Source organism: Sorex fumeus, unplaced genomic scaffold, assembly GCF_029834395.1.
Source record: "Sorex fumeus unplaced genomic scaffold, SorFum_2.1 ptg000037l, whole genome shotgun sequence".
In the NCBI taxonomy this organism is placed as follows: Eukaryota; Metazoa; Chordata; class Mammalia; order Eulipotyphla; family Soricidae; genus Sorex; species Sorex fumeus.
Genome location: NW_026606094.1, coordinates 72,517,014 through 72,534,856, shown reverse-complemented (window position 1 = coordinate 72,534,856; position 17,843 = coordinate 72,517,014). Strand labels below are relative to the sequence as shown.

The 17,843-nt window shown below is 45.5% G+C and overlaps 1 protein-coding gene across 1 annotated transcript in view; it reads right to left on the bottom strand.

Annotated features, from left to right (window-relative positions):
- GARS1 (glycyl-tRNA synthetase 1) overlaps positions 1-17,843 on the bottom strand; it is a 48,806-nt gene that overhangs the window by 10,636 nt on the left and 20,327 nt on the right. Inside the window, exons 8-12 of the mRNA XM_056118108.1 lie at positions 16,826-16,975; positions 12,166-12,328; positions 9,038-9,202; positions 6,638-6,750; positions 5,350-5,490 (exon numbers count right to left, since the gene is read on the bottom strand). Of these exons, the coding sequence (XP_055974083.1) occupies positions 5,350-5,490; positions 6,638-6,750; positions 9,038-9,202; positions 12,166-12,328; positions 16,826-16,975 (732 nt within the window). The remainder of the gene's footprint in view (positions 1-5,349; positions 5,491-6,637; positions 6,751-9,037; positions 9,203-12,165; positions 12,329-16,825; positions 16,976-17,843) is intronic.

Sequence of the window (17,843 nt, the reverse complement as noted above, 5' to 3'; positions counted from 1 at the left end):
TCAAGCAGGCAGAACATATATTATCACTGAGTCATATCTGCGACCAGAATTTTGAAAATTCCCACATAAAAGCAGCTTCTTTATTCTACTTGGTACATGAATATAAAGTACTACTTCCCCTGAAGTCATGAGCTGCGATATTTTGAGAGACGTCTGCCCCATTTAAAGTTGTAAGAATTTACCTTTTTTATTTTAGCTAGGGCTGGAGCGATAGCACAGCGGGTAGGGCATTCGCCTTATAAGCAACCAACATGGCCGACCCGAGTTCGATTCCTCCGCCCCTCTCGGAGAGCCCGGCAAGCTACCGAGAGTATTCGATATGCCAGACACAGTAACAACAAAGTCTCCAATGGAGACGTTACTGGGTCCGCTCGAGCAAATCGACGATCAACGGGAGGGCCTTTACCTTTACCTTTACCTATTTTAGCTAGCTATTTAATGTTATTTGGGCCTGCTCAGCAGTGCAAAGGGCATACTCCTGGCTCTGTGCTCAGAGATGACTCCTGGCAGTGCTCGGGGGACCATATGTAGTGTTAGGGATCAAACTTGGGTTGGCCGTAGGCAAAGCAAGTGCCTTATCCTTGTACGGTCTCTCTGGCCCCCATGAGTTCCCTTTTTTAATAAAGTGACGTACTAGTACCTGTATTTGTTTCTGAGGTGTATTTTTTCTCTGAGGAAGATCAAACTAGATGTTCCTGTTGTCTTAAGCAGTTCAGTGCTAGAGAACAAGAGCCCTCATGTGGCTGTTTTGAGAGTGGTAAAGTGGTCCATGTTTTGCTACTTCCTTCCTTTCTTGTTTTCAACGAACTAATTTACTTTGATTTGGAGACCACACCTGGCAACGCTCAAGGTTTACTGCTGGCTCTATGCTCAGGGATCATTCCTGACGGTGCTCAGGGGAGGCTGGGGATCGAACTTGGATCCGCTGCATACGAGGCAAGAGCCCTAACTGCTGCACTAGAGCTCTGGCCCCTGTCCCACTTGTTTCAAGAGCAATACTGGACTCTTAGGAGTCAAGTAGTCTCCATTCACTTCCCAACTGCATCACTCTGTTGGAAGTTTATGTGGGCATGCAACTGAGTCGCATGTATAAACTGTGTCATGTTTATCTTCTCAGAGGGAAGATGAGCTGAAATTAGCATGAAAAAACAAACACTATTATCGGGGAAAAATTAATAAGAGAGACCACCTTGTTCGTGGATAATGATACCTAACTAGAGTGGCATGTCCATTTAAATGGGATTCAGCGGTTTAGCATAAACAGGTCCTAAATTCCCGAGGACCAGCTATGATTTACAATTTTCCTTCTAAAATTTTCCTTTGGCTTTTAGGACAAACCTAGACAGACACGTCCGGCCACCATTCCAAAGGTTCCGTGCGTCCCTCCTCTTTCAACCCCCTACTCGCCCTCTGCTCATCTGCTCTCCACCTTCACTATCACTAGGTTTGTCTTTTTGTTTTCCAGACATTAACAGCGAGTAGTCCCTGGTGTAAGGCCTCTCTTTGTAGACTAATGTCCATGGCAGGTGGGCAAATGTTCTATAAAGAGCCAGATAATGAACATCTCAGGTTTGCAGCCACATAAGGTCTTTCATACTCTGCTTTTGGAAACAGTGTCCTTGACAGTGTCAAGCTTGGGAGGGTGAGAAGGCGCGAGCCGTGGAGCACAGGCTCAGCATCTGCTCACACACAGGCCCCAGAGCACCTCTGGGAGTGGCCGCCATAAAAAAGAAAAAAATAGTAATAAAAATAATAAGTCAGTTACTTAAAGAAATTGCTCCTACCCGTGATGTATTCCATATGCCAAACACAATAACAACAAAGTCTCCAGTGGAGACGTTACTGGGCCTGCTCGAGCAAATCGATGAACAACGGGAGGAAAGTGACAGTGACAGTGACTTAAAGAAAAGTAAGTACAAGACACATTCTTAGCTGCAAGGCTAAGCAAGAAATAGTGCAAAAGATGTTTCAAGTGCACTTTAAAAATGTGGACTCTGGTTACTGGGTATTCTATAAACGACAAGACGATTAGCGGCACAGAACGCTTCAAATACCTACTGACTTCTTGTCTGCTTGCACTCCAATTACCGAGAGGAGTGCAGAGGGAACTATAATTAGAGATGTGATCGGTTTTCCTTTCAGTTCTCTCTCACCTATGCCAGGAGGTCCTGCTCTCAGCTGCCCACACAGTATGAGGCTGCTATGATGAACTGACCCCTTTTATCGTGGGGGAAATGCAGTTTTTACCGTTGGCAATTTCCTGTGCTCTGAAGTTTACTTTGTCTACTCTGGAGAGTCGCTCTTTCTGATGGCCATAAGGAGAAACATCTTGACTCTTTTACTTTTAAACCTTTGTGTAATAAATTAGTGATCTGGGGCAGGAGCGTCTCTGCTCTGCGTGCAGGTATCTATACTCAGTCTCTGGAGCACACTGTTCCCCAAGCATCACCCAGGTACAACCCGAGAACCACAGATGTGACCCTTTTCTCCTTTTTTTAAGAAAGAGAAAAATTAAATAGCTAGTTCCAAAAGTTAATTTACAACGTGTTTCCTATAAAGAGCATTAATTGGATCTTCACTTTTTACACCCATTACTGAACCAATAATGACGATAGTGTAGTTCTTGTTACTGAGTTTAAATCTACCACCTCACAAATCATTTTCTATTGGTCTGTTGATGTTATTAGTTTTCCTGTTGTCCTCTAGAGGTTTTTGTTTTTCTAAGGCTGGAGCGATAGCACAGCGGGTAGGGCATTCGCCTTATAAGCAACCAACATGGCCGACCCGAGTTCGATTCCTCCGCCCCTCTCGGAGAGCCCGGCAAGCTACCGAGAGTATTCGATATGCCAGACACAGTAACAACAAAGTCTCCAATGTAGACGTTACTGGGCCCGCTCGAGCAAATCGACGATCAACGGGAGGGCCTTTACCTTTACCTTTACCTTTAGGGTTTTTTAGGGCTTTTTGGGCTGCCAGCGTTCAAATGTAGACGCTTATACCTAAAATACATGTTATAACATTGAATTGCATCCTTGGTCCTTCCAGAGTTTTTCTATTATCGTTTTATCTCTGTTGTTTATTAGCTTAGCTCTATCCCTTTAGTTTTGAGTGTTCCCTCCCTCCCCCACCAGTAATGATTTTACATATTTGTTTTTTGATTTTGGGCCACACTGGCCCATTCTCTGGGGTTACTCCTGGCTCTGTATTAAGAATTACTCCTGGTGGTGCTCAGGGGACCATATGGGATGCTGGGGATAAAACCCAGGTCTGGCATGTGCAAGCAAGCACCTTATCCACTGTACTATCACTCCAGAAAAAAATATTCATTTTTTTTTAAGCACCACAGTCTACCTTCATATATCACACTACTCCACGGATCATGTATATACCTTACAACTCAGATTCCCAATTCTCTGACCCCATCCTTTGGGCCACTGATAGCATACACTTCACCTCTGGACGGTATGACTTTCACAATATGGATGTTTTTTGCTTTGGCAGATCTTAAAAAAAAAAAAAACAAACCCTGAGATGTCATTTTAAAGAAAATAAGGAATATGTTCCTTAAATTCACTCCCCATATCCTATCCAGAGCTCCCCATTCCTCACAGCAGACTAACCCACCACACTTCTGCCTGGAAACGTCCTTTAGCAACTTCTGTCGTGCCGGTCTGCCGTGTCCCCTCTGGAGGCAGTCTGTGCGGGGACAGGAATTCTGTCTGTGGCTACTTTGGTTTTGATTTTAGGGGCCGCAAACGGCAGGGGCTTACAGGGCACCAGGGCAGCACTGGGCATTCGAGGTGCTACCCAGTGCCAGGACAAACCCGGGGCATCACACACACACAAGGCACGGCCCGACTGCCTGGGCCATGCCACAGCCCATGCCTATGCCTCACAGGCAGCCATTCTACTGCTTGGTTATCTGTACTGCACTGCAGCTCACATGATCTGACAAGTATCGGAATCATTTCTTATCTTGCTCCTTTTATGGAATGTGCCCCCCCTGCCCTGGGCTCTCTGAAATTTCTGTTTTGATTTATTCACTTCCAGCACTTTTATTCTGATGTTATTGTTTTTATGTTTATACTACTCGGGGCTAAAATTCTTAAATCTGTAATTTGTAACTTACATCAAAGTTGGAAAACTTCCAGTTACTGTGTGTATCTCCAGACATTTTCTCTGTACAGCCTTCTCTACGAAACTCCCAATCTTACACATTAGGCTGCTCTGTGTGGTCCCAAAGGACAATCTATCTTTCTTTCTTTCTTTCTTTCAAAAGAAAGGTTTTCTTTTAGTTTTTGGGCCACACCTGGTGATGCCCAGGAGTCACACCTGGTGGTGCTCAATGGGATGCTGGGGATTGAACCCAGGCAGCCCTGTGCCAGGCGAGCCCCCTACCTGCTGTATGTCTCCAGTCCCACGACAATGTTTTTCCCTAGCCTTTCCCCATGACTCATTTTGGATAATTTCTTTTGCCACGTCTTTAAATTCAATGATCTTTCGTCTGTACTACTTTGCCTGCTACTCAGCACACTCAGGGCTATGTCCACCTGAGTCACTGGTACCAGAGAGCCTATGAGATTCTCAGCTAATGGCAAGTTTCCTTATGTCCTTGAAGATATGAAGAATATTTATAATCACTTCCGAATCCTTATGTACTTGTGCCACCATGTTTGTTATCCCTCGTGTGAGTGTTTTGTTGCTTTTGTGCTTGTTTTGGAAGAGGCGACATACCCAACTGAGCTGGGGGCTGCTCCTGACACAGTGCTCTGGGTTCCTCTGAGAGTCACTCTGACTAGTGCTCAAGGAAGTCTGGGGCTGTTCTGGGGACTGAACCTGTGGATCTTGCATGCAAAGTGTGTGCTACCATGCTTTGGGGTGTTTCCTGGGCCCACCCAGGTTGTTTCGGACTGCTTTTGCTCATCATGGTGGGTAGGATCTTTCTGTTTTAAAAAAATATCTAGTGATTTTTTTTTAAAAAATGGCAGGATATGGTAACGAAACATTTACATTGATAATGTCTTGTTATATTTCTTTAGAGGCTCTTCTCTATCATTTTTTAAAATGTAGGCTTAAAACAATTGTGCAGGCCATTCCAAAGCTAAACAAACAGAACAAAACCACACTGACATTTTAGGAGGAGAAATAAGCCTTTATAGTCCATCCCAAATCAATTTTTAGGTTGAAATGTCAACATCTCTGCCGAGTTCTTTAAATGCAGTCAAAAGTACTTACCTGAAAAAAAAATTCTGTTTTCCTAAAGAAATTAATGACAACCTAGTTTCTGAAGCTGGCAGGAGGGAGGGCATCGGCAGGAGCCCGCGTGAAAGCACAGAGCTTCTAGCTTACCCTTTCTCATCAAGAAGTTTCTCCATCTCTGTAATGTAGCACTCTTCACACGCGGCAAGGTACTCCATCACCAGCTTTGCGTCCTTCTTATATGCTCTGCCAACGGCGCCCTTATTGGGTTCAAACTGAACAACGTTGACCGTTTTGTATGAGGCAGTTAAGGAACCCAAAGATAAGGAACTGCTTTGATACAGTGAAAAATTAGTTAGAGATTGATCACCATTGAAAACAGCGACCAATTCTCTACCCCCTGCATGTCCTTTTATAAAAGTTCTGACTCTGTGCTCAGGTATTGCTCTTGGTGGGACTTGGAAGACCATATGGGATGTGGGGATCAAACCCAGGTCAGCTGAGCGTGAGGCAAGCACCCTACCTGCTGTACTATTGCTCTAGCCCCTCTCTACCCCCTCCTTCTTTTTTTCTTTTTGGGTCACACCCAGCGATGCACAGGGATTACTCCTGGTTCGGCAGTACCACTCAGGAATTACTCCTGGTGGTACCTGGGGGACCATATGGGAAGCCAGGGATCGAACCCAGGTCGGCTGTGTGCAAGGCAAATGACCTACCCGCTGTACTATCACTCCGGCCCCCTCTCCACCCCTTTTATGCTAATACTTCATGTACAGATGGGCACTACTGTTCATAAAATCATTCTAAATAGACACTGTCAATGGGGAGGTTATCGAAGTGAGACAAAAGAGAAAGGTATTTTCAGCAAAACAGTCCATATTCTATCCGCAGCACAGTAACCTGGTAACAATTTAATCTTTCCTACCGGATCTGGTTCCTGTCATTGGTCTGGAATGAATACCAGGACACAACTTACGTAAAGGAAGCAAATTTCTATTTTGCTGATTTATGGATCAAGCAAGCTAACCTGATTATTACTATTTTTTAAAAATCTTCCATGAAATAGCACCAATCTTCTTTTCACAGAGGAAGTACTGAACAGAGGCCTCTTAGTTAAAGGGCCAGGATTCTGGCTCAGTGAGAGCCTGGGGGTTGCATGTGTAAGACCCAGGGTTCAATTCCTAGCACTACCAGCTCTGGGGAAATGCAGTTTGGAAAAAAGGCAGAGAAAAACAGGTCAATATCCTCATACGTATTCAGGAGTATTTTTCCTCTACATCCCGATCATGGGGCAGGTCAGTAATGAGGACAGGAAAGAACCAAGACCATGGAGTGGGGTAAGATTTAAACCAACAGCACAGTATTCCAAACATCTCGGCTTTTCTACCGAACCAGGTGAGATGTCAGTCAGCCCTGAGTTTCCGGGGCGGCCAGGAAGGATATGGGCTCTTTCAGAGGTTTCTCAGCGACAAGTGGGACTTTGGTGGCTCGTGCATGACAAGAGAGGTCGTAACAGGAACGATCAGCACACCCGACAATCTCGATCCAGCCCTGAGAAGACATCGAAGGGGAAAGCACCAATTACTGACTCCCATTCTGTCACAAGCGCATGCATACCCTGCCCACGCTCATGTGGAACTCAAACACACGATTTTCATTCAAACTATGAATGTCTGACATGTCAGGCTGCTAATGACCCAAGAAAATATAATTCATAGTTTTGTTTTTGGGAGAGATTGATTTTGCCATTTGTGCAAGCAATCTTAAATTAATATAGTCTAGGACTGAATGATGGAAATAAAATGTGTACTTATATGAAACTTGATTTATTTTTCGGAATCTGTAATCAGGACTCAAGCGAATCTGGCAGGTGCCACTATTCCCAGTCCAGCAGGAAGTGTGTGAGCGCTGCTCCGGGCCCGGCCGTAGATGCCAGCTAGACCCACATCCGAGCTGGCCCTGAACTGGGTGTTTGTGCTCAGGCCCTTTCCCACCTGCCCGAAGAGACCCAAAGCGGGGCCCTCACTTTCACACTGGTTCTTCACTCAGATTCCTTTTCATTCCAAAGGTACTTATCAAAAGCAAAATCTAGAGGCGTTCGAGTTTTAAGTGTCTGTCTGTATTTCTGCATCTCCTCTGACTGTGAATGTAGATTGCTGAAAGGGTCACAGAATTCCTACTGTGGAAATAAGGCTTCTGAAAAGCCTTCAGGAAGGCAGAACCATTCTCTGGATTGTTTCCAGAGACTGTGGCTGGGAATGTGGCTTAGCGGTGGAGAGCAAGCCTTGCATGCCTGTGGCCCTGGCTTTGATCCCTGACACCCAAAAACATAAGATAAAATAACAACGAGTTACCTGGATGAGAATGAAGCAGCAAAAGGCTTATTTTATTAGATACCTATTAAGTCCTTCTCAATATTTATTTTGTTACCCCTGATACAAAGAGTTGGGGAAACTTCAAGCACCCGTAACTACTAAACCTTACAAATACTTGTTATCACAAGTTATCTTCAGGTTAAAAAGTCTCAGGTAAGCTCAAAAAAACCTGATATGTAGCAACAAAGAAATCTGGAGCTAGAGAGAGAATGGGGGCAAGGTGTTTGCTAGCACATGCCAACCCTGGGAACCAAGTGCTAGCACTCCACATGGTTCCCAAGCATCGCCAGGAGTGATCCCTGAGTGCCGAGCCAGGAGGCAGCCCCGAGCACTGCCGGGTATGGCCCAAAGACCAAAAACCAAAACAAAACCCATGTAGAGACTGGTGAGCATCTTTAGGAGAGTAGAGGGGAAAGATGGAGCATTAGCTCTCAGTAGCTATGTGAGGGTGTGTGTGGGTGGGTGAGAGGGCGGGGGCAGTGCTGCTGTGGGTTGTGTAAGGTCCCATGGGACCCCGAGGGAAATTCCAGAGCTAAGCTCTGCTAATTAGTAACTCTTCCTTACCTGCCTTGTAAAGCCTTGAGATGTAAATCCTGCCCCCTCCCTAGTAGAGCCCTGAGCTGTAAATCCTGCCTCCACTGTTGACTCTTCCTTATCTGCCCCTCCACTAGTAACTCTTCCCTATTCCACTCCACCGGAATGCAGGGGTCCTGAGCTGTAAATCACGGGGAGCCGGGTAGACATAGAAGATAACCAGATGTCTGAGTTACGAGATACCCGCTAGTCACAATACCCATGTACGTAAATGCTGATCTTTGAATCGATAGGCTAAGGAGTGATGTACTTTTAAATGGATTGGTTAAGAAAGTGTATGTGGTTACGAATCTACTGGCCATGAAAGCGCATGCATACCCTGCCCACGTTAAAGCGCGGGCTCTACTATAACGGCCAGTGAAGGCCTATATAAGATCTCCTTTGAAGAAGCTTGGGGTCTTGCCCAACGTGCGGGACCTGCGTGTCTGCGTAGGCAGCTCGACCCTGGCTAGCCAGTCTTCCAATAAACCTTGCTTGCTGTTTGCAGTCTCTGGAGTCTCTTTGTCGTTACAGGGAGATCACGATCCGTGTCCTAACAGTTGGACCTGGAGTCTCACACAAGCTAGGCGAGTGCTCTACTGCTAAGCCACACCTCTTGTCCTCAGTAACTTTTTCTTCTTATTCCTTTTTGGTTTTCAAGACAAATCCTGAAATTAATTCTGCACTCAGGAATTCCTTCTGGAGGTGCTCAGGGGACCATCTGGGATGCTGGGGGTGGACCCCAGGCAGGCCGCATGCAAGGCAAGTGCACTGCCTGTTGTACTATCTTTCCAGCACCCTCGGTAACGTGTGCACAAACACTGACTTTGCTCTCTGGGCTCTGAGTTAGCTGCGGAGTCCCCGAGCAAAGGCCCTTCTGTGTGACTCACGTAGGACGTCTTGGACTCGGCGTCCCAGCAGTCGCATGCATAGTGGGCCATCTCGTTCTCCATGTGCTGCCGGAAGCGGAGTTTTTCTGGAGATACTCCAACCTTCGTGAGGTAGAGGTAGATGCGGCCAATAAAGTAGCCTAATACTGAGTTATTAATCACACCCTGAAAATGAATGGATCAACAAATAAGTACAGATGCAAGCATGCAAGTCTCCAGTCACAGGAAAAGGAAATATGGATGCAAGATATATTATATATGGATATACATATTACCCGTGTAATACCACCCATGTTGTACTCGATATGCCAAAAACAGCAACAATGATGGTCCTCATTCCCTGACCCTGAAAGAGCTCCCAATATGCCATCGGGCTACAGCAGCACGTGACAGGGAGGAATGGAGACGTTACTGGCACCTGCTCGAGCAAATCAATGAATAACGGGATGACAGTGATACATATTACACACACACACACACACACACACACACACACACACACACACACGGGGGCACTCCTGGAGGCCAGTGCAAAATCTCAAAGATCAAGGTAAATCCATTTTATCCAACTTTCAGAACAGTCTCTGTACCCAGACTATGATTTTGGCTTTTTCATGAAGAGATGATGTCAAGCCAACCAGCTTATCATCATGGAGTTCTTAGTATTCTCTTTCCACCACACTCACTGGGCCAGCAGACTAACGCCAATGGCTCAGTTCTTCTCAACTGACTGCTGAAAAAAAATGATATTCATGGCTGGAGTGAGAGTAGAGCAGGTAGGGCATTTGCCTTGCTCTCAGCTAACCTTGGTTCACTTCTCAGCATCTCATATGGTCTCCTGAACACCACCAGGAGTCAGAGTACAGAGCCCAAAGTAACCCCTGAACATCACCAGGAGTAGCCCCAAAACAGAACAAAATGATATTCAGAATAATGAACCTCAGGAGTGACAAAAGAATCCCCTTCTCATTATCAAAAGCAAGAAGATACAGAGAGGACTTGAATGTGTTCTCAAGTCACTAAAATGTGGGACCCCATTTAATATATGCGCAGGGTCAGCACTGGAAATGTCTTAGCAAGCATTTCCCCATTCCCACTCACTGTAAGGGTCTTCTCTGCAAAACGGCTGGCAAGTTATTCCCCCAACCTCTACTAGAATATTTTCCGGGGAGTTCACTGCTCTACTGGGCTTTGCATTCCATTGCTGTAGCTACACAGCAAAGTTTCATGCACCCCTTTCCCCCCCAAAAATCACTCAAGGGCTGGAGCGGTAGCACAGCGGGTAGGGTGTTTGTCTCGCACGCAACCGACCCCGTTCGATTCCCAGGATCCCATATGGTCCCCCAAGCACCGCCAGGAGTAATTCCTGAGTGCGTGAGCCTGGGGTAATTACCCCTGTGTATTGCCGGCTGTGACCCAAAAAGCAAAATAAATAAATAAATAAATAAATAAATAAATAAAAATCACTCAAGAAAGTCTATTGCAAGCAAGACTTTATCCCATTGTCTATGGATAAGCAGAAGAGCTTCAACTCCAGATGACGTATTTTCTAGACTCAAAATCTTTCTCTTAAGGGCTGGAGAGATATTGCCTTGCATGTGGTTGATCCCAATTTTGCATGGTCCCTTGAGAACCAACAAAAGTGACCCTTGAACACCACTGGGTGCTTGTGTAATCACCAGGCGGCTGGGAAGCCTGCGGTTCTCTCTTGCCACCTGTGTTTGGTGGTCTCAGGCCACTTCCCCACCCGGGATGGTTGATGCCATGGGTGGGCAAAGGAGAAAACCAGGGCCAGGCTGGTTGGTGATCAGCTGCTGATTATTCCATTTTCCCCACACGCCTGTTCCAGTCTCACTAAGTTCCCCATTCCAGTCTCCTCCGGTACCCCTGGCTAGTCTCTCCACTCTGACTTGCTGCCTTGGTCTCTCTCTCTCTAGTCCCCCCGCCCTGCCACATTGGGCATTGGGGGTAGCACGATCAACATACTGTGGGGGTAGCACACTCAACATATCAAAGTCCTTCCTGATCGCAAGGTCAGAAATACCACCTAGGGGGGTTTCTCCCTCCCTTAGTACAATAACTTAATAACTTAACATCTAAATTCTACTTCTTAATATTAGTTATTAGCTACCTTTACCTTTACCTTATTTTGTATAGACACAGTAAGAGATACATTGAGCTTGTAGAGTGGCTCTCCTGGGGGCATCTCCCTATAGATCTCAGACTACAGTGCTCAGGCCAGATTAATCTTTCCTAACCCTAGCAGGGTCCTAATCTAGTTGTTACTTTTTGGATCATGACAGAATTTGTCCATGACCATGCTCTTAACTTATAGTGAAGTATTATGGCGCTTTGGCCTGGCCCTTTTTGATGCTAGGGTAGCTCAGAGCTTGCCCTGGGTCCATCTAGTCCCTAGCACCCCTGTATTCGGGGTGCTAGAAAGTAAGGGCAATTGAGGTTTAAGTAGAGAGAACAGATGCCTAGGAGAAGATCATTAACTCCCAAGTTACAAAAGTGGGGCATTAATTGTCTTCCTGTGTCTATACAAAAAGGACACTGCTCTGAATTACCTATGCAAAGGACTTACGAAGAGAGAAGCAATATTTACAAGTTAACAGAGTCTGATTAGGAGATAATGGTGACTGACTTGGTTGGGGAAGCAGAGCCCAAAGAAAGAGGTTACAGATAAACACAGAGGAATGGGAGCACTGTGATGGGAGTAAGCCAATAAACCTAAGCTCCCTGTGGCAAGGCAGAAAGGACAAACCAATATGATCCTACAGGTGCTCAAACCCCTCCCAAACAAAACAAATATCTCCCTCAAAGTAGCACATATTGTTAAAAGCTGAGTTGGACTCAATTCAAGTTGGTAGGACACAGTTCAAACTGAAGTCTTTTACCCAAGTGCATTTCTAGAACATTTTTTGCATGTTAGACCCAATGGCCCACAAATTGAAACAGCTATGTGATTTTCTCCCACTGAATTAATTATAATTAATATTGCATTAAAAATACTGCACAGAAAATGTGAGTGCTAAAATAAAATGGTATCCAGCACAAAAAATTTGCAAAATTCTGCAAGCCTGGTGCAGGTGAAAACCCAAATGAAATGACCGATAACATCTCACCTGTTCAACAGCATCCCCTAAGCGCATTTTCTGAGCAGACTGTCCGCTGACCTGAGCCTTCGCAGAATACAAATTCAGCTGGAGGTCTGCCACACTCTGGAACTTGGGATGGTCTTTCTCATTGGGGTCTACAAAGTGCTCAATTTCTGCCATTGTGAATTCTCTGGAAGCAAAAATCAAGGAATGAAGGTTGTGAGCTAAGCCCTAAAATGCAATAAACTATGTGCTTATTTCCAGCTTTACAGTGACAGGCCTTCACACCATGGCAACCTTTTATCACTAATTAGAAAATTGTTTTCTAAAGAAATGGTTAAAAAAAACGTTGAAGTTAGACTTTCTAGACTTATTTTTAAGTATATATAGAAAACTTTACTATTCATTATTTAAAATACAAACTCTGTCTAAATATTAATTCCAACTGTCCAATGACAAAGAATCTTTGTGGGTCGAACTTCAGTCTCCTGAACATTGTTCTAAACCCATCCAAGCACTTTCTTTGTTTCGGGGCCACACCCAGCTGTGCTCAGGAATCACGCCTGGCAAGGCTTAGGACCATAAGGGATGACGAGGATCAAACTTGAGTGGGCTATGTGCAAGGTGACACCCTCTCCGCTGTACGATGGCTCCAGCCCCATTCATGCACTCTCTAAAATCCAGTTTCAGCAGCACCTTGTTTAAATCCAGAGGCTGATCCAGTAGCCCCGCCCTCACAGGCTGGCTAGCCTGATCTGGTCTGTTACCCTCCATATGCGAGGTGATCACCCTGAGAATGTTCCACCCACCAACGCCTGCCCACTCCCAAGCTATGGCTTCCCGACAGCCCACGAAGCTGTACTAGACTCAAGTCTCTCTTTTGTCCCTATTGCAACAGGGAATTAGCCACTTTAATCACTATTCTTCCTTTGACAGTACCTACAATCACAGAAGACTATTATTTTGCTTTATTTTGGCTTGGGGGCCCCTACCCAAAGGTGTTCAAGGGTTACTCCTGGCTCTGTTCTCAGGAGGTAGCGACCCTAAGCTAAGGGGTCATATGTGTGCCAGATATCAAATCAAGGTCAGTGACATCTAAAGTTTTATGTCCCGTATTATCGCTCCAGCTGCTTATTGTTATTATTATTATTATTAATTTTGGGGTTTGTATTGGGTCACACCTGGCGATGCACAGGGGTTACTCCTGGCTCTGCACTCAGGAGTCACTCCTGGTGGTGCTTGGGGGACCATAAGGGATGTCAGGGATTGAACCCAGTTGGTCATGTGTAAGGCAAGCACTTTACCTGCTATACTATCTCTCCAACCTCCAGGCCTATTATTTTTAATGGAAGTAATTTTTTAAGGAACAAGTTGGCAGTTTTTAAAATTAAGAAAACGTAATCATATGTCAAATCCAAAAAAAAGATATTGAAAAGTGACTTTCACCAAAAAAAAAAAAAGTTTTCTGAAAGCATTAGCAAGTCTTGATAAATACACACTAAATGAAGTCTCCAAGATTTACTTTTTAGAGAATACAAAATTAAAAGTGAATTGAAACAGTTCATCCGCCTTTAAACCAGTTGGATTTCTCCTTTGTATCACCCTGAATGAGTGAGTGGCTGTTAATGGCACCATCCAGCTGGCTTCTTTAAGCAAGGGGTTCTTACAAGAAGTGTTATTTAAGGCAGAGGACATCAGGCATGAAGTGAACAGGCAAACATCCAGTCAACTGCATAATGACAAAATAAATATGCACATCGTAATCGTTTCCCAAAGAAACCTCTTTGAATGGCGCTTTTAGTCGCTACTGGAGAAAAAAACATTTTAAGTAATTTTGTGAGTCAGATTCAAATGTCACCCTGCCATGAGGGTGCACATGTGCCAAAGCATTACTAGAGCACTTATGAATATCTCGGATGTTTTAGAGAGAACGCAAAAAATATAAAGCAATAATGTAAAGTTACTAAATGAGTAACATGAAATGCATTAATTGCTCAGAGTGTTGGTTGGAAATTTTATTTTTAATGGTACCTTTAATTGGTGGTGCAATGACTAGTTTTAACTGGCTTCAAACAGTGTGCAGAGAACAGACCGAAGCAGTGTCTATCCTCAGAGTCTATGACTGGGCTGATGGAGCAACATCTAAAAGCCATCAAAGATTCAAAAAGGGTTCCTATCTAGAATCCCCAAATAATCCTCACCCCAGCCATCCCATCTGTTCTGTTGGATAATCCCGGCCTAAAGCCACACTAGACGGAGAGCCACACTAACGCTGGCTTTACCAACCACTCCTTACCCTTTCCTCAGGGCTGTCAATTGTGTGAAGAACACAATTTATCTGCAAGACAGAATCACCCGAAGTCAATCAGCAAATTTTAAGTTCATGGAAGCTGGAGCGATAGGATATAGTGGGGAGGTACTTGTCTTCCATGTGGCTGACCGGGTTCGATTCCAGAACCACACATGGCCTCCCTGAGCACTGCCAACAGTGATCCAGATACACAACAAACAAACAAAATTTAAATTTCTGATGAACAGTCTACTGATTGTTACACTGACCTAGCTACTATCTAACTCCTGCCCTAAACAAAAGGCCTAATACCCTAACAAAGAGTAAGATCCAGAAAAATTATGCCACGGAGAAGAAATCCTAACAAAAACACCCCAGCCTGCATGGACTCGTGGAAGAAACTGAACCGGGAGTGAATTCTAGCCAGGGTCCTGCAGGACCACTCCTGCTCGGAACCCAGACAGGACACCTGAAGTGGTAACGACCAAGCAAAGAGCAGCCAGGAATCCTCAGGGGCCTCTCTGCCAGTCAACCCCCCAATCAACCCTTAGTTCCGAGGAAACGTTTCTGTCCTCTGCCTTGCACACTGCCTCAGAGCCCTCCATGTCCCCCACGAAACCTCACTTGACCCAAATCCTCTCTGAGACCATAGCTTTGGCGACGTCAGTCGAACACAGCTTCCTCCAGACCCTGAGAACAGGCTTGCAGTAAGACTGGAAGAGAAAGGAAGTAGAAATAGGGAGAAAAGGGGAAGAAAAGATACAATAAGCCCAGACTTAGAACAGACTCAAATCTGACAAGTTTTTCTGTGCTGTAAAACCTGTCAAAGGCAGGGCCAGAGAGACAGTACGGGGGTAAAGCACTTGCTTCGTGCGCGGCTGACCCAGGCTTGATCCCTGGCACTCGATACGGCCCTCTGAGCACTGTCAACAGTGATTCCTGAGTGCAGAACCAGAAGTAACCCCTGAGCATTGTCAGGTGTGACCACCCCCAAAAAAACTAACCAAACAACGTGGTTAAAGGGATTTCTTAAGGCCCACGGGGGCACACCTTTCCCTGAAGCCCTTCCTGTCCAGATGGCTGGCTGGTCACGACACGGGCACCTCCTCGGAGGGACCCTGACACCAACAGGCTCAGGTGACGGACCTGCGAGGACCGAAGCCTCAATACAGCAACTCAGGCCAGAGATGGGAACAGGTGCAGAGGGCTAAGAGAGCTGCAGAAAACACGCCTGGAGTGTTCCATGGACCTACCCACCCGGCTGTTTATAAAACATTATTCTTCCAAGAGTACACAGAAAAGCGTAACCCATACATAGCTGAGTCATAATATGTTTCTAAAGGAAAAGGGCCAGAGAGATGGTGTGGGGTACAGGTGCCTGCCTGGTATGGAGCCCACTTTGGTGCCATGTATATTTCGGCATCAGCCCCAGGGCACAGCTGGGTACACCCCAAAAACCAAGAGAAAAAAAGGAAAGACGGACTTAACAGTGCCAGCCAGCCTCTCGACATGGTCCAGACTCGTGACAGAGAAGGTCTTGTGGGGGTGATAGCAGGCAGAGCGAGCCTGCTTTCATTCTCATTTCCAACCTGAGCCCCCGCTATATCCATATATAGGTCCCACGTATCTGATTACTGAAATGCCCTCACCCCAATGCCAATGGTCACACTGTCCCTACATCACTCTACACTTATATACATCTTCAATGCCAGAAAACACCAGCTTATCTTTTTTTTTTTTTGCTTTTTGGGTCACACCTGGCGATGGCTCGGCACTCAGGAATCACTCTTGGTGGTGCTCGGGGGACCATATGGGATGCTGGGAATCGAACCCGGGTTGGCTGCGTGCAAGGCAAACAAATGCCCTACCCGCTGTGCTATCTCTCCAGCCCCTTAAGTTTTATTTTTTAATTTGTTTTTGGATCACACCAGGCAGTGCTCAGGGGTTACTCCTTGCTCTGGGCTTAGGAATTACTCCTGGCAGTACGCAGGGAACCATAGAGGGTGCCGGGGACAGAACCTGTACACAAGGCATCTCCCCACTGTACTATTGCTCTGGCCCCAGAAAGCACCAATTTAAACCAGCATTCTTCAACCTCTCTAGATCTGTGGGCCAACACCTGTCCTTTCTACTGGTGAAGAAACAAATCACTCGTCAGCTGGCTTCTCTTCAGATTCATTTTTTCCACTTGAATACACCTGTCCTCCCAGAAACTGATTTCCTCTGCATACTACAAATGTAAAACATGGATAAGCAACAACAACAACAACAACAACAACAACAACTACAGAATCTGAGAAGGGTGAAACGACCTATTTCAAAGCATCAAGCTCTCCTTCCTGCGTAAACGCCAAGGTCATTTCCCTGGTCTTCCCAGCAGATTAACTCAGGCAGTACCTGACCCTGATCAGTCCAGATCGAGGGGAAATCTCATTTCGAAAAGAATTTCCAATCTGGGCAGCAGCAAAAGGTAACTTTCCTTGGTTGAATTCCAGAAGTCGCTTAAAATTGAGGAAAATCCCCTGTGCAGTTTCTGGCCTCAAGTACCTGCAAGGTTTAAATAAATCAGTTTGTTAAAAAAAAGAAATAGTTTTCCAATAAATCTAAGATTCTACATCCAAACCACAGAAGTCCTAAATGTACCATTTTTAGCATAGCTTTGTGTGGGCCTTAAACGCTGAAACGGGGAACAGAGGGATAGTACAGCCAGTAAGGCACTTGCCTTGCACATGGCCGACCCGGGTTCGATCCCAGGCATCCCCTAAGGTCCCCCAAGCCCCGCCAGGAGGGATCCTTGAATGCAGAGACAGGAGTAAGTCCTGAGCACTGCTGAGAGTGAGCCCAAAATACAACAAAACAAAAAGTTGAAACAGACATTTCCCTCAGTAGCAGACACTTTATGCTAATACTGAAGAATGCCTCAGAGAGCTGGTGCGGAAATACCGCTCCCCATAAGCCTGGCTTTATTTAATGACTTAGAGAGCTAAACGCCATCCTTCCTCCTAAGTCCCTAAAACTGGTACTCTCTGGATTGATCATTTCCACGGAGGCAGACAGACAACTTGAGATCCTTCTGAAAATAAGACGCAGGCCTGAGCACTGCTAGTAAAGCGGCTCTTTAAACTCCAAGGCACAATTAAACAAACATCAAAGCCCAGCTGTGATTGAAGCGATGTCGGTGTGGGTCAAACCATCACCTCGGTGCTCACTCATCTCTGTCGTCACACCACGCAGGGCAAGTTTTAGTATCGGTTTCATGCTGTCATCTTTCACACTGTCTTCTTCTCCGAGATAATACAGATCCTACACCAGAGGCTTTTTCTGTTATTTCCCCACATTTTAAAGACACACCGAAGCAAAGACATCATTACAGTCGCATGGTCTTCGTGATTTCAGACAGCATTTTGTGCAAATC